This window comes from Vanellus vanellus, assembly GCF_965231255.1.
Source record: "Vanellus vanellus genome assembly, chromosome: 5".
Taxonomy (NCBI): Eukaryota; Metazoa; Chordata; class Aves; order Charadriiformes; family Charadriidae; genus Vanellus; species Vanellus vanellus.
Window position 1 is genome coordinate 21,221,737 of NC_138910.1, and position 25,167 is coordinate 21,246,903.

Genomic DNA, 25,167 nt, shown 5'->3' on the forward strand with positions numbered 1-25,167 from the left:
CAAATTATAAATTGCTGCTCTTGCCTTATTTTTTTAGCCACAGAAAGACACTTCTGTTTGAACCTCAAATTAAGCATATTCACTAGTAATTCTTCAATGTGGTTGTACTTTTTCTGTAGTGTTTCCTTCTAAGTTTACACATCTTTCTGTTGCATCAAGGTTTACCTACCGTCATGTTTGTAACAGCTTTATTTTTATATCCTTAAAAGCTTTCTGTATTGCCATTGAAGACAGCTACAACTCTATTTTTGGCAGTCTTAACTGTTTCCAAAAAACACTATCACAATTTTTATTATGAAATAAAAAGGTGCTTATTTCTGTATTCAGACATCCTAGGTCCTAAGAAAGCATATAGCAGGTTATTGTTATTTGTCATTTCAATAAAGGTAAGTTACACTATGTAATAATGGAAAGGAAGGAACCATAGCTTCTATAAAACCATTAGCCAAATAGCAGTTAACTTTAAATTCTGGCATCCATGATGCCTGACTTCCCTTTTTCAGTGTACTTATGGTTAGGAGAGCCCCATTGTCACCTGGCAAATTCATGAATGAGCATATGATTACATGAATGCACTTAGTTTTGGCAAAAGAAACTTTTAACTGTAAAAGAAGCTTTACCAGCAATGAAAACTTTTAACGGACCATTATTACCTCAGACCTTACACTTTTCAATTTACATAGCATCATGAAACAATTTTTTTTAAAAATCTGCATTTACAAAGTAGAAAGGCATAGAAAGACTTGTCCTTCATAAAGGACATGTAAATCTGATTTAATATTGACACAGCCTCAGTAGAATCTTTAAGTTGAACAGGCAATACTAGAATGCATCCTATAAATTATTCCATTAACCCTCTAAAGCAAAGACAGCTTATAATTAATACTTGAAACAGGGTAACATACTTCAACAAAAGAAACTTAAAAAAAAAATAATCAGAAAAAAAGAACAGAAAAGCTCATGAGAGATTTCTGATTCATCAGAAAGATCTTATTAGCTGTCACGAGGAAATATTACTTAACGCCATTCGGCATAGAAGAAGGGGAATCCATCCAGTGACTACTCACCCACAGCTAAGACAAATCAGCTATTGCTGGACCTAAACTGGTGACAAATTTACTCTGTCAACAGTACCACGTACCTGGACAGCAGATAAATTATCACCCTCAAAGCTGACTCTACATAGCGAAATCAAAGCAGAATAGCGCTCCCAACTTTTAGTTTTACAACTTAAAAAGAAACAAATAAAACAAAAAAAAACTCCACCACCCCCAAAAAAACCCCAATACTTAAAACACTTATTATGATACCATTGAGTTAAAAACTGTGTTATTCTTATGAGTATTATCACCATCCAGTGATCCTTGCTTAAAGATCTACTTAGCTAGAAGTCTTGAATGAAATAGCTTTGTCATGCAGGATGAAGTGAAAACAAAACCCATCACCTCATTTAGCAGCACAAAAATGGAGTATCATTATATATCTAGTTGTCAAGGAATAGCTGACAAAAGGAACTACAATGATCACAGCAATGGAAAAACTAACTCAAAGTACACAGTTTGATTTGATAACAAAACATTTTCAAAATCTCAGCACTGATATAAAGGATACTCATATTACTCATTCTTAACTTCAAACAACTCATATTCTATAGGCATATATGTGTATATTTTTATATACACATGTGTATATAAGTACATATACATACCCGAATCCTTAATGTTAAATGATTTTTGGGGAACATAACAAATCATCAAAATTTAACAAACCATGACAAAATCAATAGCCATACATTGAAAAGAATCAGAGGACTAGAATAATAACCAAGTTCACAATGTTTTCTTACCAAATTTGCTCAAGCTGCATATGCCTGGCATATAGAAATGTTTCAATCCAGTTTCAGAAATAATAAATAGGGTTATAAATGTAAGAATCAAGCTGTGTTTGTTACGCATGTCATTTTCTTCTCTGTTAATCTTGACTTTTTTTTTTGTTTTGTTTTTTTTTTTTTTTTTACAAAGACTGTTTACTTCAATCTTTAAGTTCACCTGTGTGGATTTATTCATGAAAATCTTTTAAGACCACAAATTGTAACAGTTACAGTTAAATTATATCAGTTACAGTTCAGTCAGGATACAAATTGCCCTTGATTCAAGAGCCAGTACAAGGGATGCTTTCAGCGCTAAAGGAGAGTTATTGCAAAATCAAAGGCAGAATTAATAGGGGTCTTTCAATTTAACAGCAGAATTTTAATACACAGAGCGAGACTCAGACTTTTTTTTTTTTCAGGACTTTAAAAAAACTTCATACTACAGTGTGCTAATAAATATACATTAAGAGGTTTTAAAATTAATAAAAACTAAATGACAGCAATGAAACATGGGAGATGTTCACATTCCTAAACATTTCATTATAGCTTTTAAACAGCATTGCAGACTAAGTTAAAAAAATGCAGCCTTTTTTGATAGGTTTGTAAGTTATTCAAGTAATGTCTACTGAAAAGCAGCTCCGAGAATGTCTGTTCCAACAGCTAAAACTTAAGTCTTATCTGGAAAAGGATGACAGCTTAAAACCAAGTATGTAAATACCGGTATACAGTTTAAAATTCTTAGTGCATATCAAAACATAAAAGCTCTTTGTTCCACTGTGTCTCCACTGACACGTATGGCTTGTTGTGAGATGTACCTGATCTAGTTTGGAGATTGGCGTGCTACCTACCTATGGTGGAAGCGTACTGTTGCGAAAAGAAACATTACTAGAGAAGCAGTAGAACATTTCTTTTCCATGGCTACATTCCTGGGGATGCAAGATAGTCAAAACAAACCCAACTGTCATCACTAGCACACCGACAGCAAGAATCAGGCAGGATATGAGGTTATCTGAATGGTTCCATCGCTCTTTGGACAGCCTTAGATAACACGCTGTTGGGATGATAAAAACGAGTGGGGTAGCACTCAGAACTCCCTGTGTGTGGGAAACAACAATAGAAAAAACCCTCATAAGCATGTATATTTAGATATGAAGGACAAAACACTAGATTTTCAAATGGTTGTGATTAAATTGATGCAACAGAAAAGCCAGAGAATAGAGGCCTTTTCCAGTGTTGCTACATGGAAAACTCTCTTTTCAAAATCACAAATAACTTGCAAAAATATCTGTAAAACTATTTGAAATAATTCAGATTTATTTAAATGCTTTTGCTTTGCTGACAGAGAATAATATTTTACGTTGCAAGTACTATTAAATCCATGTAGGAGTCTAGATATATTACTGCCTTAAAATTGGAAACATCATGTAGGAGTTCAAAGAATTCTGATCAATTTCTACATTTATGACCTGATTTACATTGACTTCCCTATGAAAGCAAAGCTCCCTTTGAGAGAGTAGAATGCCCCCTCTTATTAAATATTCAGCTCCCCTTTAAATGCTCTCTTAGATGGGGACAGATAGAAAGCACCTGCTTAAATGCTTTTTATAGTAAAGCCACTGCAGATTAACGTATGAGTTACATGACAAAAGAGAGCATTTTTATACAGAAATTTGGAACATTTACTTCGCCACATACTTAAACACTATGTTCCAACTTAATTACTGTGAGGTAGTAAACCAGCCTACTGAGTATCTGCATTGTTGTTCGTACAAACTTTTGTATATCTTTAAGGCAGAACCTGCTAACAGTGATCAGTACAGCCATCAAAAATAGGTACATGCACAAAGTATCTTCTTCATAAAAACTGAGATTCTTGAGTATGTGAAGCAACACAAATCAGCATCCCAGTGAAAAGAAAAGCACAGCAAAATCCATGGACCCTTGACTCCTGTATGACTGAACAGCTTCCCTGGGGAATTATCACAGGGCAAACACAATGGCTTGTGTTTTGTTTTAAAACCAGAAAGCAGGGAAAAAGTAAGCAGAGTCAGAGAAACACCAGCAAATGCCATCAGTGGTGAAGAGCCCAAAGACAGCTCTTCTGTTGGACGGAAAGCCTGCTGAGAAGACAGATCATCTTACTTTCACATGTATAAATTCTGCTTATTCACTTTTCCTCTACTAGTGGATATCAAGACTGAACAATCTTTCTAAGCGCAATTACATGTAACAAATATATACAGCTGTATTGTCAAATTCTCTCTTAAAAAACACCCCACAAGATATGAGCTACCCACTGAAATGCCTGCCTATCAACTTCTATTTGTAACTGAATCAAGCTATCAGCTTGACTACTGAGTAATTGCTTAGGGCTCTCTGTGTAAAGATACTGCATTGATGGAATGTTTGCTTTTGAGTGATGATTTTAAAACAATTTCATTCCAAATAGGAATCATACATATTTATTCATGCTAGAAAGACTCACTGGCAGTTCTCTGGTGTAAATTTATTCTTGACATACTATACATATAATAAATGTAAGCCACATACACATATATAGACATACATGGGCACACATAGTTAATTAGGTTCATTATACCTACATGCAGATATTTGGATGGAGTAGGCATGTGTGTACGTATTCATGCTGTGAATGAGAAATTTTAAGGGAAACATGCATCCTGACCAAACCAATAGGAATATTATTTATTTTGAGCTTGTTATAATTTGGAAAGGATTAACTGAGAAGCAACTATGTAGGTAATTATTTCAAATGGAGAGTAATTGGATAGCTTATCTGAACATTCAGACCTGTTCTATATTAGTGCAAGCACGACCTCCTAAATCACTGCTACCAAATCACTCATTACTGCTTGGTCAGCAGATAAACTGCACTATGGATCAAAACAGTGTACATGTATCACAATGTACATACAAGTACATGTATCATGTAGCATAAAAACCAACTCCCTCCATTTTGTTCCATCAGTTTTAGGTAAGCATGCAATATACGGCTTGAAATTGTCAATGAATGCATGGCCAGGGACATAAGGAGGTAATTCTAAAATATGTCTATAAAGAAGCAAAGGCTGCCCTTAAAAGGTTTTCTCCACCTTCTAACTTTTATATCCTTTTATATACTTTTTTATACTTTTATATCCTCATATACTTTTATATATTTCCACATCTGCTTTATTTATAAAAAATAGCTGACCTGAAATTGAAAGTAACTTGTTAAGACAAACAATGTTTATCATAAATGTAGATTGGATTTTTTTGGTTTTTAAACATTTCCTTTGACTAAATGTACATTCTGTGCCAAAACAGACTGACTTAATCCGGAAACTAGTAGTCTAGGATTCCAATAGACTATACGCAGTTCCAGCCAAGCAAAAAAGTTACATAAATGTGTTGGAACTGGTTCAAGTCACAGGTGCCTTGTGTGGCCTGCCTAGAAAGCTCCATCTCTGCTACACCAGATACAGAAATATTTACTGGCAAAGAAGTTTTCTCATAAAATTTGTACACTTACGAAACACTTAAGAAATCACTCAGTTTTACTCCTTGTTAAGCCCAAAGCAGAGAAAAATTCCAGTTACTATCTCTGTGGTCTCACTACTATCGCTTCTTTCGGTTCTTTCTTTTTTAACCCCTGAATTTGTTTTTTGCCCCTTTGGCACAAGGCAGTCATTAAGATCTGTCCCAGTGTTTAGTAATTTGCCAGCTTCAGCAGAAGCTGGGATTACATAAAGAAATGCCAGATTCAGTCCTCCAATAGTTAGGATGAGTATTTTAGCAATTTCCACTGCAGTTTAAATACATTTGATAAGTCATAGCCACTTGCCGTATCTCCAGAACTGTTCTCAAAGCCCTCTCCAACCATATGAACTTTACTTCCTGAAGTTACTTTCTCCTTTAATTATCCAATTTTGAAGCAAAGAATAATTCCTTTTGTTTTTCTACTAACATTTTTACTGACTACTATGTCAAATTACATCAGATTTTCAGTAGAGCTGTGGGTTTTTCACAGTTCTGTGTTATAAACAAGTGATTTATTAAATAAAAGAATATACAGGTTCACTTACATTCAGTTCTAAAACTATTCCAAGGCAATCATACACTAATGATACACCAGTCGCCACAGCAATGATAACTACTGTCACAACAATATGGAAAACTGTTGAGAGGTTCCCATGGAAAAACACATTGGCAATCACCTGAAACAGAACCACAATTTTAAACCTCGATTTTGCTTTATGTTAGCAAACAGCTTATTCCAAATCTTCTAACCTTATGAAACCAAAAGAATGGGTGAGAATACACTGACAGAACTTTACCTATCTTGCTTCAAGAAAACAAATTCATCTGCTTCAAAAAATAACTTGTTACAAGCCTTACTAAAATTGCAGAACAGTTGCAAGACTGACTTAGTTACACCTGCAGGATTTAGGGTATATTTACTTTCTTCTCATTTGCCCACTTCAGCATAAAAACCACTTACAATTATTTACTGAACAGATGGATTTCCTAGATGGAGATACTTTCACATAGCAAGCATGATGAATATGCTATTTTCGGCTATTCTCAGCATAATAAAAACAGTGGCATTTATGCAAAACTTGGAATTTGAAGCAGTCCTGATATTATTAAGTAATTATTAATATAACATTGGATAATAATAAAGGTAATACAGCATTATATTGCCAGAATCTTAACAGTACAACTAGTACCTCATACTCGTTGCGTGCAGTAGGTAGTATGTGCTGATATTTATCACAGATCAACCACTGACTTCAGCAACAATATGTATTAATGTGTGAATATTATTAATATATATCAACATTGTTAAAGGGAGAATGTAATAAATTCTTACCTCTCTGGTCACAAAACATTCAAGGGGGAAGGTCAGAATTACAGTAACTCCGTAACAAAACCTTCCAAATGTAGCAAGGTTGTCATCTCTACAGTAGTTTTCAAATATATCTCCTGAGGCACAGCAAAACATCAATTAGTTTGAACTTCATGTCATTTGCCTATTTGCAAATTGAAGTGTAAGTTACTGGAGTTACTGTAGAAATTGAGACTTTCTGGTCCCCCCTCCTGATGCATATCAAGAACCTGTAGCTACAGTCACAAATTACATCCAGGAGGAACTTTCACCTTATCCTATTAGTTGCAGTGTTTTTATTTCAAGTAGCATTTACCTTTCAAAATTATTTTAACATATACACATTAGAGTTTGTCATCTGTTATCTTCCCCTTAGCACAGATTTTGCACAAGATGCTGGTGTTTGAATAAATATGTGACACATTCAGAAAGTAGGCTTGTATGTAAAAGATACATTTCCTTTAAAAATGTAATTCCTGGAACAACAATTACACAAGGAAGACTCGGGAGTTACCTCTGGAGAACTGCATTTCCCTGATACTATCAAGTTATAGCTGGTAAACTGCAGTGAAGAATTTCAAATATTCTGACCCCAAAAGTCCATTATAAATGTACGGATTATCACCTAGCAAATCTTACATCTAAAAACAAAAGCATTGCTAGAGAATTCAAATCGTCATCTTGCTTAGCATTTATCACAAAGAATCTGGAATAATGATCTCTGAGGCACAAGACGCATGGCAAGACAGCAATCATCAGATGATCTATAAGGTCTTTTCTACCCGATTACTATACTGTCTTATGATTTACTACTTTTTAGGATCACAATGGCACCGAAGAAGCAATAAGGCATACTTTAGAGAAAATGGCCAAAAGATTTTGACAGGGGAGACACAAGGTAAGATGGAACCTGCTTACAGTAAACTCATATGCTGAGGGATAGCTGCAGTCAGAGCTTTCTATACTTGAAATATCTCAGCCAATTTGCACTTAGTCTAGCGACAGCTGCATCTAGAACAGTAAGGTATTCCGCATAAACAGCACTGGAGGCAGGAAAAAAGGACAGATCAACCAGTAACCCCCATCCTACAATTCCTCTGTTCCTCAACTACATGCTGCTGCTCATCCGGAAAGGAAAAAGCTTGGAAGCCTTCTCCTACAATTTGGAACAGCACTATTAAATAACAGAAAAAATGCTTCCTTATGAAATATGTTATTTTTAGTGAAGAAGCTAATGGACTGAACGAATTTATGCCTGTTCTTCTGAAAGCACTTTCTCCACTTTAACAAAATGTTATTAAATAATATGATGTAACTGATTATATACATTTAGACACATATGCATATTCATACATACAGAGAGGTAACAGCAGGATTAGTTACAGCAGAACTGCTGTTGTAAAGATAGGAAATATATCTACATCAGAGCTAGGATTCTCTGAGGCTAGGATCTCTAAGTCAGAGCCATATTAGCACACATAGGAAAAGGTACAGGAGAATGTACAGACATATGTGTCAGGCACCCTGTAGAAAAATCAAGGCAATTTTTGTTCTTCCTGCTCTCTGCTAGTGGACCATGTGGTTAAATTATAGATGTTTAGTCCTGAGAAGTATTTCGATTATGGGAGCATTCAAAGGAAACTTTCACCAGTGAGGCTTATGCTTGGGAATCTGACACCTAAAAGCATGTAGCTGACATCTTTGTACCCTGTTTTGGCTGTTGGGTAACTACAAGGAACGTCCTAACTATTTCTGTCCAAACACAGTATGATTTTGGCATTTTTACAATCACTAAAATATTAACAGCAAAAGTCAGACAGAAAGGTGGGAAAGTAAGGATTACAGCAAGCACCAAAACTGAGTTTACCTTCTGTGTATCCTGTAAAAGTCATATATCCACATGCAGCGAACACTACACTGATAACAAGAGCGAGCGAGACAGACACATGTGTGACTCGAGACCAGTTCTTTAATGTGGGTTCTTCCAGAGATCCATATATTAAAAAGCTGTTATGGTTGCAGATGAATGCTGAAACACACATGACAGTTAAAGCAAATGTATAAATTCATGCTTATATGCATATAAAATAAATTCACAGAGTGTATAAACCAAGGTAAGAGAGATGCAGCACAGTTTGAATCCACTCATTATTAAATACAAACATTAATCCTGCAATGAGTGGCAAAGATAAATGGCTTGAACTTTTACTTAATTCTTTGATTTAATGAAGGTTTATGTTCATCCTGAGATGATTCTGATTACATTACTCTAAAATGCCAAGCTACTTCCCACCCTGCACACCTCCACTCCACCTCTATCTTCCTGCTCTTCTTTTGCTTAAGAACCCAACAGCAGTTTTGAGATTTATTTTTTTTTTTTTTTTAAAGTCCACAGAGCCATATGCTACTTTTCAGACTTCCTATGACATCCATTTTAGGCAGCAGCAAGCACTGGGAGGCCTCAGATTATCACAGCATTAAGAGGTAATATACCAGATCCTCCAGGCAGGAACAAATTTTAGAATGAGGATAAGGAGGCAAGTTGAGACTTACCTGAATGGTTCACTGTGAGAAATGGGAAGCAACAGCTGCTCTCCAGTGAATGTATGCATTGCAGCCTAAGATTTTTCTGTTAGAGGTTATCCAAGAGAAGGCAAAACAATCACAGCCTACTCAGTTCATCAATTAGACTAACCCTATTGGTGCAGGGTTTTTTAAGATCACCTAGACAGCTGAGCTGGATTCACACGACACATCGCTGTCTCTGCTACAGTGGTAGTAGCCTGTATGGCTGGATGGCCAATGGATGGGGATAACATCCTAAACTACAATTAAATTCACCTATGGATGACTCAAAGTCAACTTCATTTTTCTCTAAACCACCTTAACATGAATATAAAAAAATTACAATTAAAAAAATGAAATTTCTAGGTCCAAAATATTAAATAATTTCTTACAGTTGATCTGACTATTGAAAATGCAGAAAAAATTACTTACCGAATGACATCACCCCAACAGCTTGTACTGCATTTGATTTTGCAAATATCCATGCGTTTTCTGATTTGGGTCTAAAACAGACATCTGTTTTAATAATTATCCTCTTTTCGGTGATCAGTTATGAAAAATAATTTAAAATACTATGCTGTAATACAGAACTGCTAGTCAGATCTCCAAAACTCTCTGAAGTAGACCAGAGTGTTCATCAACAACAAGCTGAAACTAGGGAGATACTCTTCTCACCGCCCTTGTTTTGATTAAAGTCTTTCTGTAACCAGTTCTTACAGCCAAAAATGTCAGCCTGTTTCAGTGACCAGTTTTGTAAATAAACTCTTCAAGTCGTCATATACCAAGAAACAGTAACAGGGAAGGTAAAAGCTGTTACTGATTCTGACTAAGGTTATCTCAACCCAAAATCTCTTCTGACTATTTAGAGGCAATTTCTTCCTTTGAATTTGCACACGTAATCCACGCAGTTTAGAGATACTTTCTTCTTAGGCTACAAATCAAGTGAGGCAGTTTGTCTTTCTTTACACCTGTTCCAGCTATTCCTTATAGTAAAGGGATTAATCTAGTTCCCAAAGGAGCGATAAAATAAAGTATAAGACAGTATATGAAGACTTTTACAATCAGCTAGGAATGTAATATCCCCCACATTTGCTCCTCTAAGATATGGCCACAGTTTTGGACCTGGGGTAATTGTAATTCTTAAAGGAGAACCACAGAAAACCATCAGCGATCTTTGTTAAAATCCATCTGATGCATGAACTTCCTCTCTGAATAAAGAGCCAAAACAAAGAAAAGGGAAAGGACACAGAACATCCTTATCCACAACTACAATTTGCTAAAAATACCAGATGAAATTCAAAAGCCAGTTGAACATTATATTGGTAATATTAAAGCACAGACAAAGCAACAGTACAGAGAGCTTGCTCTTAAAAAGTTGGCTGCTGCTAACTTTGCTCTGTTTTTATTTAGAGGGAAAGCTGCTGCCACCTGAGGCCTTAGCTGTGATTTTTCTACTGCCCTAGAAAGCAGCATGACACTCATGCCGGTTCTGTGAAGGTAACAAGCAGCTTTGTCCCTGGGAACTTTGTCTCTCCCTCTGTCTGGTGATAACTAGCTGGTTTGACAGCCGTTTTGGCATATGCTATGCCAGGTTTCATTGCTTTCAAATGTTTAAACCATACCCCTGCCCCCTAAAAAGAAAAAAAAAAAAAAGATGTTGCTGGTTTCCCTTTCAGAACTCATATCTTACTACTTCTTGAGAGCTCAAACAGTCAATCCTTCCTTTTCCATATTAAAAAAACAGATTTACCATACCTAATGCACATTCAGCTCAGACTTACAGCACCTTTTCAGCTCTTAGGCTGTGGTTGCTAAGCTTTGCTTTGAAGTGAACAGAAAATGAGCACCAAAATCAAGTTAAGGTTTTGTCCTCAGATACAGTATGTTGTCTTGACTATTGTAACATAATGCTTCTAGTGTTAAGCAGCTGAATACAGCCCTCCTAAAACATTCTCAGACTCAGAATGTAGATGTAATAAATACTATGGATGAAATAGAGAAATCTGGCATTTGTCTTGTGACAGAGGAGTTCCAACTCGATACAGTTGCTGTAGTTCCTTACATGGAGTACCCTCCCTTAACTTGATGCCACTGATTTCAAATCGCTGGAGATGTCTGTGGACAATTCATACACGTAATTTTGAGGGTATTATTTTTCAGGAAAACATTCACATCTGATTGGAAAAAAAAAAATCAGTAATATTCCAAAATAAAAATAGAATATAGAAAGCTAACATCACAACTGTTCCATTCCATAACCACTAGAGGTCAGCTTTGATATCAAACATACAGAATGAAAATTTGGTTTATTATCCTTTGATAACAGAATTTGTGAAAGTCTCCTTACCCCCTTCTCTATTAATAATTAACAATTAGATTATCTAATACCCTGTAAAGCAAAATACTATTAAAATGCACAGAAATAAAGAATGCTTTCGCCTGAAATACATTTAATTTCTGTGAAAATGGTACATCCTGTGCAACAGTGTAACTATATTATAAGTTCCTATAAATAGGGATTAGAAAAAATGGAATGTAGAAAGCATGCGAATTTCAGTAGAATTTAATTTCATTTTGAATAAAGTGGCCAAACAATCAATAAAAAAAAAGTAAGTCACAGGTGCTAGTTTTCCCCCAGCACAGTGTTAGCTTATGCACTAACAACATGCAACAGACCAAAATATAGCTTTGCTTTATGGATGAATCGCAAATCCGATTAGGAGTATTATTTGGGGGAAAAAATTCCAAAAGAACAAAATCCTGCTTATTTAGCAGCGTAAGAAGATAAATTCCTTCAATTCTAGTTGTGGTATGGAGGAAGAATTTCAGATCCATGATTTGAACACTATCAGCAGATCGCAATGTCATACAATGCACATTGGTACAGATGACATATGCAACAGTATATGGCTATTTCTTACAGTAAGTCTTATACTGATGCATGTGTTTTGAAAAACCTTTTCATACCTTGGGAATAGAGGGATCTTGCACAGATGTGATATGTAAACTAAGAAGTGAAAGCAATACCGTAAGAAATTTCATTTCTGAGCGTTTAGAACTAAGAGTCAACAGCTCTAGAGTTCTGACCATATCAAGAACAAATCACCCCCAAGTCCAGTCTGCAGGACATACAGACTTATGCAAAGCTCCTGGAAAAGGGTGCAGGTGACATGAAAGTGTCTATATAAAATTAGACGTCAGACTGGGAAAGAGAAAATGGTGTCAGGAAACAGTAGCTGTTGGTTATGGAAGAGCCATACGGTGAATAATCAGTTAAAATGACTTACAAGGCAAAGGGCAGCTAATGGAAATACCAAGTGTCAAGGTAAACATATACATTCATATAAATACATGCATCTGTGTAGGCAGATACGTACATAGGCTGAAAGCGTCTATCACAGGAATACCAGGTAACACTATACCTATATACCTGTTCTGCTTTTTCAACCCTGTTGCTACTGTTCCAAGATGGACTTTTTTTTTTCTTTTGAGAAAGATCTTTGCTCTGACCAGCTTGACCTAATTCTTGTTAGGAATTGTTAGGGGAAGATATTAACTGCTGCTCATACAAGAATAGCAGTAGCTGCAAATGTCATGAACGACAAAACCAGCTAGCTTACTGCTCCTCATTCAGTGTATAAAAACACAGGCTATGTCTGCATAAACAGTTTTTTTCGTGCTGAAGAAGGAGAAGCAGTTAGATGAAACACAATGAAAGTTAACAGAAGAAATACATTTGTGATACTGAATGCACTTGCTGAGAGCTCTACTGCCTATCACACATAGTAGAAGTTGTAACACAAAGAAAAAGCGGAGAGGTAGTATAACCGTGATTCTTAGAACAAAAATAATAAAAGATTGAATACAAAGACATTCTAAGGGAGATCCCAGACTGGTAAAAGTCTCAGCTGAAAGTAAGACACCAGCAAGACAGATGACGATAAGAACTGTCTGTAGGAAGGTAGTGAAGTCTAGCGATGAAGAAAGTCTAGAGGTTAAGAAAATAAGATTCTACTCAGTCTTCAGTATACTTAAGGCAAAGTATAGCATAACAAACATGCTAGCAAGTTTAAAAAAGTTTTGAAAATATTCATGTTTATGAACATAAACATGTTCCCCTGTACATAAGAACAAAGTAAAATGAAAAAAACAAATGGACCAGGCAAAGGTTAAGACCTTTACCCTAACAGGGTAAAAGGCATTTCATATCCACATCATGAGTAAGAGTTGAGCAAATTCATTTGGCAGTGTAAAATAGCATATCTTCTACTTCTTGTAAAACTTTTACAGTACAATATTCCCCATCTTAAGATCCATGCCATGCTGCCATGCAAAAATCTGTTCTGTCATTTATGTAGAAATGCTGCCAAATATAATACAGCAGCAGAGTGCATCAGAAGCACAATATCTTTAAGGAGGGCAAGAGAAACATATGCCCCTGATCTCAACCCAGCTTGCAGACATGAAACACTGGCTTAAAAAAAAAAAGTTCATTTCTAGAGAGGAAGCAAAGGTATATGTTTGACAGGGGAGCTACATGTTGGAAAGAAAATACTTCCATTGTTTTGGATTGAAGATCAGTGACAGACTGACAAGTTCAGGTGTAAACCAGCAGTTATCAAAATAATCCAGGAACACATGGCAGATTAATTCAGGTTCAATTCAATGATTTAGACAGTTAGGAAATTAATTGTAAAATTGCAATTCAATTCTATTCTAAGGGAAAATACCTTTTTAGGTTTTGTTTAAACTTAAAAAGTTTGAAGATACTGAAAAAGTTTACAGATGCTGAATATAACTTCAAGCAATATAACTGAAAGAAAATGAGAAATGCTCACATCAGCCTTGAATTTTATACTAATCAAAGTCATCTTGGTTGCTAAAGAACACAGACAAGGCAAAGCTATACGTCAACCCCACTTAGTTACAGCTGCTTTAACTCCCCTTTCTTCCTTAAAGAACTACTTAGCAGCTCTGTAAATATGGGGTAGCTTGTTTTCCTTTGTTAATTTCATCACACATTAAAGTTTATCTGTGCTTACTATTGGATTATTTATATGAAGGAAAGAATCAGCTTTCTACTTTCAAGTTATTTTCCTGAACACTTAGTGTTTCATCCCTGTGATCAGCTGCCCGTTGAGTAATTCTCACATCCTATTTATGTGTAGCAGATGCTCTTTAAGATTTTCCTAGAGATTTATGTATTATGCAGATACTGATATCATCACATTCTTTCCAAAAGAACACCAAATTAAAATGATCCATCTTTATAAGCTATGTATTATATTGCTTTTTACAGCAACGAATGTTAGTTTCAGCTTTGAAGCATGAAGTTATTTTATGCAGTATTAACATACTGCACATTTACAGTTTGAGGTAATTCTAACCCATTGTTTTTGATCACTGTAGAAGAATACCCAGCTATAAGCAGGTGGAAATAAAGTAAAGAACAGATTATCAAAATGTATTTTTATCCAACATCTTAAACTACTGAGAGTAAACACTGGGTCCAGAACACTGGATTTTATCTGCAGATTTATTATGTTCTTCAGGCAACAGTAACCATATGGATTATACTAATCAAAAGCAAAACTGAAAGAAAAAAACCCTCACTTTCCTATTTGTCATAAAAGGAAATAAATTACACCAAATAATCCCTCTTGATAAATACATTAATTTTTTTTCCTGAGAATGAACAAGAAAATAACACTCCTATAATGTCCCTGAACAACCTGCTCCACTCCCAAAGCAACTTAAAAAAAAGTAAATAAAAATGCAACACTCCAAAGACTTGTAATTGCCGTTTTTCAGCCTACAGTTTCAAGCACGTCAAATCTTTAAAAACAGCAATAACATTGTTTTGCTGATGGTATAACACATTGCAGGCAGTTTCTATGAAAGATAATATTCTCTGTTGTCCAAATAATAGATATAATTTTCAACTAGAACATGGATTGCAGTTAAGCAAATAGGCAGTTTTATCACTCCCAGATAATCTTCTTGTACCTCTCAAAGGGTAAGTCTTCACTTTGAAAAATCTAAAGGTAAGTGAAAACTGATTATTACTTTGAGAGTAATTATTGAAGTGGGAAGATATCTGAATGGGGTTCCAGTGGAACCTGACCTGAGTCCAGCACTTTTGAATGTATCTAGCAGTAACTTGAATGATGGAACAAAAAGTAAGAACATCCTTAACGGAAAGCATGAAATGTGCAGTTAACGCAAGCATGCTAGAGAACAGGGTGAAAAAAGAAAATTCATAAATATGTTGGTAAATGGAGAGATCATCTGATAAAGAAGTATTCAATTGTGTAATGACAAATTCTACAGTTATGCAAGGGCAAAAAGGCTTCACAAGAACAGGGTGGGGGGAACAAGCAAAAAAACCTCAAACTTCAGGAGAATAGAGCAAAGAAAGGAAAAACTACCAGCTCACAGTTCTGCAGAGAAGGGCTTGGTGCTTCTGTTAGACTGAAAACTCAAGGCATGCCTACAATGTCATACTATTTTCCAAAGAGGTAAACATCAAACTAGGTTACATAAACAGGAGCATGGCAATCCCCAAGAGGTAGAGCTGAAAGGGATCTCAAGGCACTTTGCATGTAAGATACATCAATCTCTTCTCTGCTCCTCAATGGGAATACCGCAGGCAGCTGGGACACCACTTTAGCGCTTTAGTTCCCAGAAAACTTAAGGCAGCAGTTGAGAATGATCACAGGATATGACAAGAAGAGAAACACTAAAGGAACTGTGTTTGTTTAGTCTACAGGAAGGATAACCAAAGGGGGCACAAGTTACAGTTCTTTACAGGTGTTTTTTAAGCATTTGAAAAAGAATTAATAGCTTGCTGTTCATATCCACTGTGGTTAGGCCAAGAAACAACCAACATGAAATGCAGTAAGAGAGACATACGATACACATTTAAGAAGAATTTCTAAGAAAAGTCTTCTTAAGAACTGGAATGGGAAATCATGGAATTGCCAAGAACAAACTAGACAATCACCTGTCATCAATGACAAGCATACAATCATTTCTGCTCTGTAACAACAGTAGGGATTAAATATTCTGTCTTGGGCCCCATCAAGCCTTTATCTAGGATTGTGTAAATTATTTTCCCATATGACAGATCCAAGAACCGTGTTTCATAATCATGATTTTTTAAAATCTCTTTGAAAACTCCAACTTCTATTTTACTTTAATAAGGACTCACAGTAAACACATTATTTACTTGTTTTACTTGGTATAATACTATGATTGGACCATATTAAAATATATTAGTGTTTTTTATTCTCACTGAAGAAAAAAAAGAGATGGCATACCATAATATCATTAACAAAATATTAGAAGAGAGTTTTAACAATTAAAGTATATCTCTATTTCTAACTGTAAAATACATATAGTAAAAATAGACATTGATAGAATGTTTGTGATGAAAAAAAAATCTCATTAACGGTTTATCAACTTGCTAGATGCATTTTTGAAAACAAAAAGTGTAAAGGCAAAAATGGAAGTCTTTAAAGAATTAAAAAGCAGAACTCCAAGAATTACTCAATACCCAACATTACTTATCATAAGAAAAAATAAAGCCACGCATTCAATATTTTTCAGTGCCTCACAACTGTTGAGAAGAAATGTTACCATAGTAACAAGGTCATCAGTAACCATTATATATAGCTTCTTCCTTTTTTGACAAATGATTTTGAGATTACCCTTTCAAACAGTCCTTTAACGCACAGTATGAAAAACATGCTGGTTCAGAAGGGATGGGAGAGGGGGGAGGCCCACACTGTTCTGAATGCATCATTTTTATGGATGATAGACAACATCATCTGGTACAACTTTAGCTATTCTAGCAATCTTCCTAGCACCATACATGAATGTCCTGTAATTAACCCATGTATCACAGCAATAAGACAAATGAACAATTATGTGTAACACCGCTGAAACAATCATGATGGAAGAATCCAATTCCTACAGAAACATTAGAAATACTATATAAAACTATTCCAATAAATAAAAAAAGCACATTCAGAAATTGAGTTTGTCACCTTTATTAATATATCTTCACATTTAAAGGATAAAGAAAAAGGGACAAAGCAGACCTTCTAGGCCATAAAGGAAAGATAACAGATTTATAACACTTTCTTGGAATATAATTATAAAAATATTGCCACAACATGCATTCATGTATACTAAATTGTCTAGAACACTCCGATGTCCAATGTTAAATACTACTTTCAGAAAAAAAGGTCTGCATGTTTCTATTATTGCTTTCTCAAAAACAGAATGAAGTTTTTATTATTGTGTTCTCTTTTTTCTTTTAATTATTTGTATTCTATTTTTATTATGAAATCATTATATTAACAGGAAAAGAAATATTCCTAAGATACTATCTATTTAAGGTCACAAATATAGGCCATCTGACAATAATAGACAAAAATTAAAGACTTCTCCAATGACAGACAACCTCACATGCCCATTCAGGAGCCACCTGCTATTAGCTATATTAGCAACAATTTCCAATTAATCTGTAGTTTTTGGAGACTTTTTTTTACTTTGCTTATGTGCAACAGAAGAGGAAAAAAAAAAAAAAAAAAGGATACAGTGTGCCTCAGCAGTTCATTTTGTATTGCTATCAATACAGATTTATTTTTTCAATTATCCATCTCTCCCAAAACAGCCATGTTCCAAAACTATGCAGATATATGTAATAGTGAAATAACAGATTATGTATGATCAAAAATTCACTTTGTGGCAAGTGTAAGAATACTTACACTTGTGGACTGAATGTTACTGTTCTCACCATCACAATAACCAGGATAACAATGGTTAAAATCAGAGAAATAAGAGATACCTGTAAAGGGAAAAACATGACTTCAGTTAGTAAGCTGCTGAAACGTTGTCCTCTTAGCTGCATAATGTGTTGGGTTGTTTGTTTTTTTTAAAGAATAAATAAAACCCAAGTGCTAAATATTGCATACCAAATATCTATAATTAGAAATCTTGTCCTACATCATCATCTTTTAATTTATTATTCTTTTTGAGTAACTAGCCAATTGCAACTATTTGTCTATAAGTAATATTCCCATTTAAACATTTGTAAATCACTGGTGCTCAGCATTTACACGATCAGGCCTACACCACCCAGTACTTTACAAGTTTTGAGTTCTACTAGCAGTAGATGGAAAAAATCCAGTGATTCATACAGAGACTAAAAATTTGCTTAAACTATTCCAAGTTTTCTGCTATTTCTTGGGACAGAAGACAGTCTTAACTTCTCAGATATTTAACATGCTCTAGCCAGATGTAATTGAGTTCAAATACATTAAGTTATGACTGGCACTTATTTTGTAACAGCATATAGAAAAGTGAACCAAAAAATCAGCCGCTATTCTGATTTACCTTTCCCAGTTTTGCTATGTCTCGATACAAAGACAGAGGCAAGCTAAAGATGATGGTGGTAAGAAGAATTATGAAGTGACGGTCAGTAAGCACGTTATCTGGTGCAACTAAAGCAAAAAAGAAAATAATTTATTTCTCTAAAAGACTGACACGAGGAACAGATTAGTTACCTTTGAAAGGCTAGGAGTGACAAACTTTGATTTTGACCAGGCTTTTATCACCTTTATTCAAGCTCAGTAACACTGAAATAAAGGCAAGGCATTAACTAACCTTGAGGAAATCATACACAGCATGTGCGTAATCACAAGAATTCTGCAAATTTAAACCGAATGCATAATATATGGAATACATTATACCAAACTTTGGAAGTCTGGCATTTCTACATATAAATTATTATTAATTTCTTTCATCTTGCCTGGTTCAATGTTGGCAGACTGCAAGTACACTTTCTACTACTCCTTTTTGCCATTTACTCTTGAGGATTTTTTGACACTGTGTGTTGACATCAATTACTGTGCTGTTGAAGGTAGGCAAATTCTTAAAGAACAATCCTCAAGTAAGTTAATTTTGAGGGTTTTTTCGAGCACCTCCTTTCTTGCTGTCAACTGACTTCCGCTTGCAAAATACAGATTACCATGTGAAGCCAACAACAATGTTATATCCCCTGCAATCAGTGGGATCTATTTGTGTAACTGGTGTTTTTTTGCAAGCCAATGACAACTTAAAATAAAACATATCTCAGTTTCAGTCAGGTTACCATGAATCATGGGCTTGAATGAAGCTTGCTGAATAATTATGGCTGGAAAGTGGTGGGCAATTGACAGGGAAAGCCTGTGTTCAGTTCCCTCTATTCTATGGGAGATTATAACGCTTTCCCACCTCTTCTCAGGAAGACATTCCACCAGCCAGGTGAAAGATGTGCCATGCTGGGGGTTCCTATTAGAAGTCATATTGTATATAAATTATTAGATATTCACTGTCACTATCAACCTGATCAGGTATTCACAGAAGAACAGAGCGTGGCATTTAAAACTGCATCCACATCTTGCAGACTTCACCTGCTGAAAATTACAGTCCTCCTACGGAAATCAAACAGTTCATACAAATACTAATTTCTGCTTCATTGCAGACATGTTCTTTTTAGTTTAATTTGCGAGTGAAGAATGTTTTAAATTAGCTGGCTTTGTGCTAAAGCAAATGGCAAACATGCACACAAATTACTCTACTGATTCTGCTGTAGAAACTTACAGCAGAGGAAGGGTATCAAATGCATCAGTTAAAAATCTCAAAATGCCACATCTGTTTTTGCAGTGAGTATCTAAGAGAACTGAAAGTTACATATGTAGTTCCTGACCAACTATTACAGATATGCTTAAGTAAGCATTAAATCCATTATATTATTTGCTAGTCATCCAGAATTATTCACTAGATAAAGTGCAGTTTCAGTATTCAAATGATTATTATAGCAAGTATCTAAAAAAGATGACAAAATATGATGACCTTATAGATATACTACTGTGAAAGAGTCCGTCTCTTTCCTTAGCATTTCATTGAAGCATGTGGTCTCTTCACTGACACCGAGTCCAATGATAACCAAGGACTACGATTCATTGTTTCTATTTCAGAAAGACTTATTAAAAAAAAAAACAAAGCACCACTCATACAAATATGCTTCAATTTCTTAACTTATACTATATTTTAGAGTAATTCAGAAGCAAAGTAACAGGTAGGACTTCTAACTGACACAGGATGCTAATCCCTAAATACTTATGCTATACTCCTATGCAATACATTTTCCCCGTTCTGAATTTTTTAAATGCATCTTACCTCCAGGAATTCTCTGAAAAACTTTAGTTAAAGTGTCTCCTGTTATTATGTTGTAACTAATCATAGCTTAAAAAAAAATAAAATTTTTATTAGTACACATCAAATATGAAATATTTTATAAACCTTTAATAGACATATTTTGTAGATTTCAGGATTATATACCAATATCCCTCTTGTATGAATTCTGGCTAGCACCATCAACTTCTAAGTTTCAGGTTTAAAACAAGCAAAAATAATTCTTTAATGCTCGCTTTTTTTTTTTTTTTTTCTCCACAGGTGCAATCTAAACAAGAATCCAGTCTGATAAGCACGGCCATTGTGCTGTCTTGCCATATAAACTTACTTCAGAAAAGGGAGAAAAGGCTTTTCAAAATTGTTTTTTGCTAACAGTAATTCTTTGTCAGTTTACTTTCAAATTCTTGTTTCTATGTAGTAAAGTTCCTGTGTTAGTCTAATAATCAGTCCTACAATGAAATGCACAGGACTTGCTAGCTCATGTAAAAAGCTAGCAAAATCTTCAAAACAGAAGAAAGGAGGAGAAAATAGCTAAAGATATCAGATATGGACTTCCATTCCTTCCTCTCATTAATAAGAACTGTAGCCTTAACATTCATATTTCATTCTTATCTTCTACACTAGAAGTGCATATATGTGTGTGCACGCAGAACGTATTTATATACTCATGTGGTCTTCACCATTTAGACAGCATACATATAGGTATTGATTTTAACTAATGCATACAATTTCACAGCAGTGAGTATTTAAGTCATTAATACTACTTACAGAAATAAATTCAAGTACATACATATGCATAACTAGTTCCACGATAAGGACTGAGATCTCTACAATTGTTTTCCATATTTTCTATGAAGTAGTAATTACACCCTTTTAAGTCAACATGTGTAAGACTGTTCCCTGCAGTAATAGTAACTTGAGTCCCTTAAAAATCTCAGCTACCTGTAATAAATTCAGGTCATTGCATACGAGGCTGAATTAATGCTTTCGAAGAGCAATGACAGGACATTATATTCAAACAAGATCCTATCAGTGGCTCCTCCAATGACAGTAATATTACATATTTGGAAAAACATTAATTCAATATACTCCTAAAGTCACATATTCCTTTTGTTTCTGACACATCAAATTTGTGATCTGTTACTCATTCTAGAACAGAATGTCTTCTTTGCTATTTCTTATAGCAACTTTTGTCATTAAATGACATGTAATCATGTCATTTCTCTGTAATTCATGTGTAATCATGAATTTCTCTGCTGTTACATTTCAGTTCATTTCTATTATTCTGGTCCTCCATTCATTGAATTCTTCCTCAGTCATGCTTTAGAACACACCAAGTAATTTTTAATTTTCTTTTCTTCGTTTTTATAGGAAAAAGGCATATACAGTATATTCTTTGCAGAGTTCTTAACATTTAACCAGTGAAAGAATAAGGCAATGTGAAAACGCTTGTTATTTATAAAACACAAAAATTTGTATTTTATATGATCTTACCAATAAATGGATATAAAAATTGAAGAGTTGAAAGAATTAGATAACCTACAAGACCATATGTTTTTCTGACCAGCTCTTGATAGCTGTTGGTACTGGAGAGGTTTCCTCCTTTGATCAGTAATATAATGGAATAATCTGTTAAAATATCAAATCACTGTTAAAGACAGTATGAACCAACTTGTGGTTGGTTACTGCTCACCTTTTTCACTCTTTAAAACAAAAACCAAAGAAATCTGTAAGAAGGAAAACAGTGGCACTGAGAACAGCAAGGATGAGAAAACTCACAAAGGATCTCAATTCACCAAAACCAGGAGTTACAGGCTCATACTAGAGGGGAATTCCAGCTTTCCCAAATAGGGACAGCAGAAACAGACTCATTTGCATTGCTTTCCAGTATGGTCAAAGGGAATGAGAACTGTCACAAGCATCAAAAAAGTAAAATTCAATTAATAATAGACAGGGCTCCTGAACGGATGGAGCATCTGATTATATCCTGAAAGCAGGTAAAATGTGAGGACTGAGTGACTCTCAATCACTTTACTGTGCTATTTAGCTAAGTTTGTGAAAGATAAAGCCTGGTTAGTATTTCTTATCTTCTCCATCGTTTACAATAAAAAAAATTAAAATATTTTTATTAATTTTAAAATAAAACACACAAAATTATTTGTCTGGAAAACCATGAAGCAACGTGGCTTTAGACAGAGCTGATGTCACAGGCGGAATTACTCCCAGCTTGAACTTCAACTTTTTATGAAAAACAGTCCAAAATGTTGCTGTTGTGTCAAGCTATGCTTTAATAGTCTTTAGATTCATGGGATTTTCCAGTCCAGATTAGTTACAGCACAGAATTTATTACCTTAGTGCAGATGTCTTGACAGACAGTAGCTAGGCCTTGTCTATTCCTCATCTGGCTTTCACTTAGCTTGTAATCTATGCTGTGATAGGAACAGTTCCCTTCTGTGAGTATTGGTGTTTATTATCTTCTGGGGATGACTAAAATTATGACATTTTCAGTCTTTAGAAAGAAGATTTCCACTGTGTGTTAATGTGAAAGCCAATCCAGAGATTCCCATGAGCATATGCAATTCTTACACAATAATTGGGAGCAGACAAAAACAGAAATACAGAATTGTTCATTATCAATTAGGTTGCATACTGAGCTGATCTTGTACAAACATTAAGTCTTTACAGCAAGGGATCTTAGACCCACAAAACTTGAAAGAGATTTATAGTTAAATGACCTAAAATTGTATTCCTCTGTCAATCTAGGACTACACCCAAAATAATTCAAAAACTTACCCCAAAATGAAATACAGTGAAAAATGCTAAATAACAGCTATTTCCCAATTTTTTATTAAAAACTATGGAAAACAAACGCTAATTTTACATATTTAGCCCGTACTTTAAATGCTACAAGTCAAAAAGTTGTAATCATTGTTATAATTTGCTTGTGTAAGATATACTTAATCACATCTTTAACATAATGAAATACTGAATTTAATCCACAAGTTCTGGGCCTATGGCTATAAAGTCTTCCAAATACTTAGAAATGCAAAGGACAAATCAGTTTTCCTACAGAAAAGTAACTGAAATTTCTGAGCGATGTTTATGATATGATTTCATTAGTGTATTTTGCCATCAGCTATAAAGAAAAATTTCCCTTCGTAAAGAACATATTCCTTATGTTATACTGCTCTCCAGTCAAACCTTTATCATTTATGTAGATCCTTAAATGATATTTTAAGCAATGAAAAGCATCAACTGCTGCTCAGCATATGGGTAACAGAATTTGTGCCATTCCCATTGACTTAAGTTTGTCGTTTTAAGACTCAAATCCACAGTCGTTACAAAAATTCTCCTTTGATGACAATGGATTTACTTATGTTTATTTACTATGTGATTTTAAAACTTGTGTCTTTTTGAAGGTAAATCCATTATTTTTTTGATGAATGATAATTAAATAAAATACTCAAAATCATAGTACAACCAAAGGCTTTTGTTCTGTGGTATATTCAAAAAAGGTGATATGCAACCCACTCAAGGATCAGTCTCTTAATTAGGGTAGAAACGGTGGACTAAACCAGGTGATTATGAGGCACAAGTAAGAGCTATTCTTCCAAATGTCACCTTGACCTAGCCTAAGAAACTAGGCTTACGAAAATAAAATGCACACAAAAAGCAGCTTTATATGTTGTTCAGTATAATTCTCTACTTTTACTAATCTGCTCAAGGGATTACTGAGGTAAGGAAAAAATTTGTCATTTTTATTGTCATAGATATTCCCATTTAAGCTATCATTAAGCTCAAGAGCAGCTAAACATTGCAAGACTAATTTTCACTTTACAATAGAAACTGGTTTTTGAGTACCTGTGATATAGGCAACCCCAAGTAAAAGCAGTACCCCTAGTGGAAAACCAGCTTCCTTCATTGAATATGGCAATCCTGTAAATAAGAAAATGAGAGATTATAGAAGAACCTTTCCAAATACTTATGTGTTGACAACCAAAATAAAGAAATATTCAGATTAAAAAAAATATCTCAATCTCCCAAATTGGACCACCATGCTTAATAACCTAAGAAAGATCATTTTCAGTGAACAAAGCGTTGCGTAGGTATAAAACTCATTCAGCACCTGCCCAACCAGCTCTCTCTGATCATTATGGCAAAAGATGCTGAAGTGTATTTATCACTGAGACGTGACCTCAGCTGACATCTCTGCATTTTTGCATAGTAGCATAGTAAAGAAAAAACTTTAGGAACATCAGAAGAAAGTAAAAAGACAGTGTTATTCTCCAAACTGGAGAGTCACACATGTATAAACAAGGCTAAAAACAGGATACTAAAGAAAACTATGCTTACCTATAATGCCTGATCCTATGATAGAGTTGATAATGTTAAATCCAGCTGATGCCACATCACTGTTTCCTCCTTTATTCCTGGGTTTACTAACAAGGGCTGTGTGGTCATCTGTTTCTACCTTTTTAAGGAAGACAATGGTAACATTATACATGAGAAAAATAGGTGAGAACAAGGATTTTACACATATTTAATATAGTCCACTCAAGATTAAAAGAAAAAGCACTCAGATTTGTAGAAGTATTTTGAT

The 25,167-nt window shown here is 34.7% G+C and overlaps 1 protein-coding gene across 1 annotated transcript; it reads right to left on the minus strand.

The window, feature by feature from the left end:
• Positions 1 to 2,718: 2,718 nt before the first annotated feature.
• On the minus strand, positions 2,719 to 24,489 carry SLC38A11 (solute carrier family 38 member 11; the record flags this gene model as incomplete). Its single annotated transcript, XM_082484507.1, has 10 exons — positions 2,719 to 2,964; positions 5,956 to 6,087; positions 6,744 to 6,856; positions 8,626 to 8,787; positions 9,756 to 9,826; positions 18,098 to 18,177; positions 18,726 to 18,832; positions 20,553 to 20,618; positions 22,062 to 22,196; positions 24,429 to 24,489. 10 exons carry the CDS (start codon positions 24,487 to 24,489, stop codon positions 2,719 to 2,721), a joined length of 1,173 nt encoding a protein of 390 aa, XP_082340633.1.
• Positions 24,490 to 25,167: the final 678 nt, after the last annotated feature.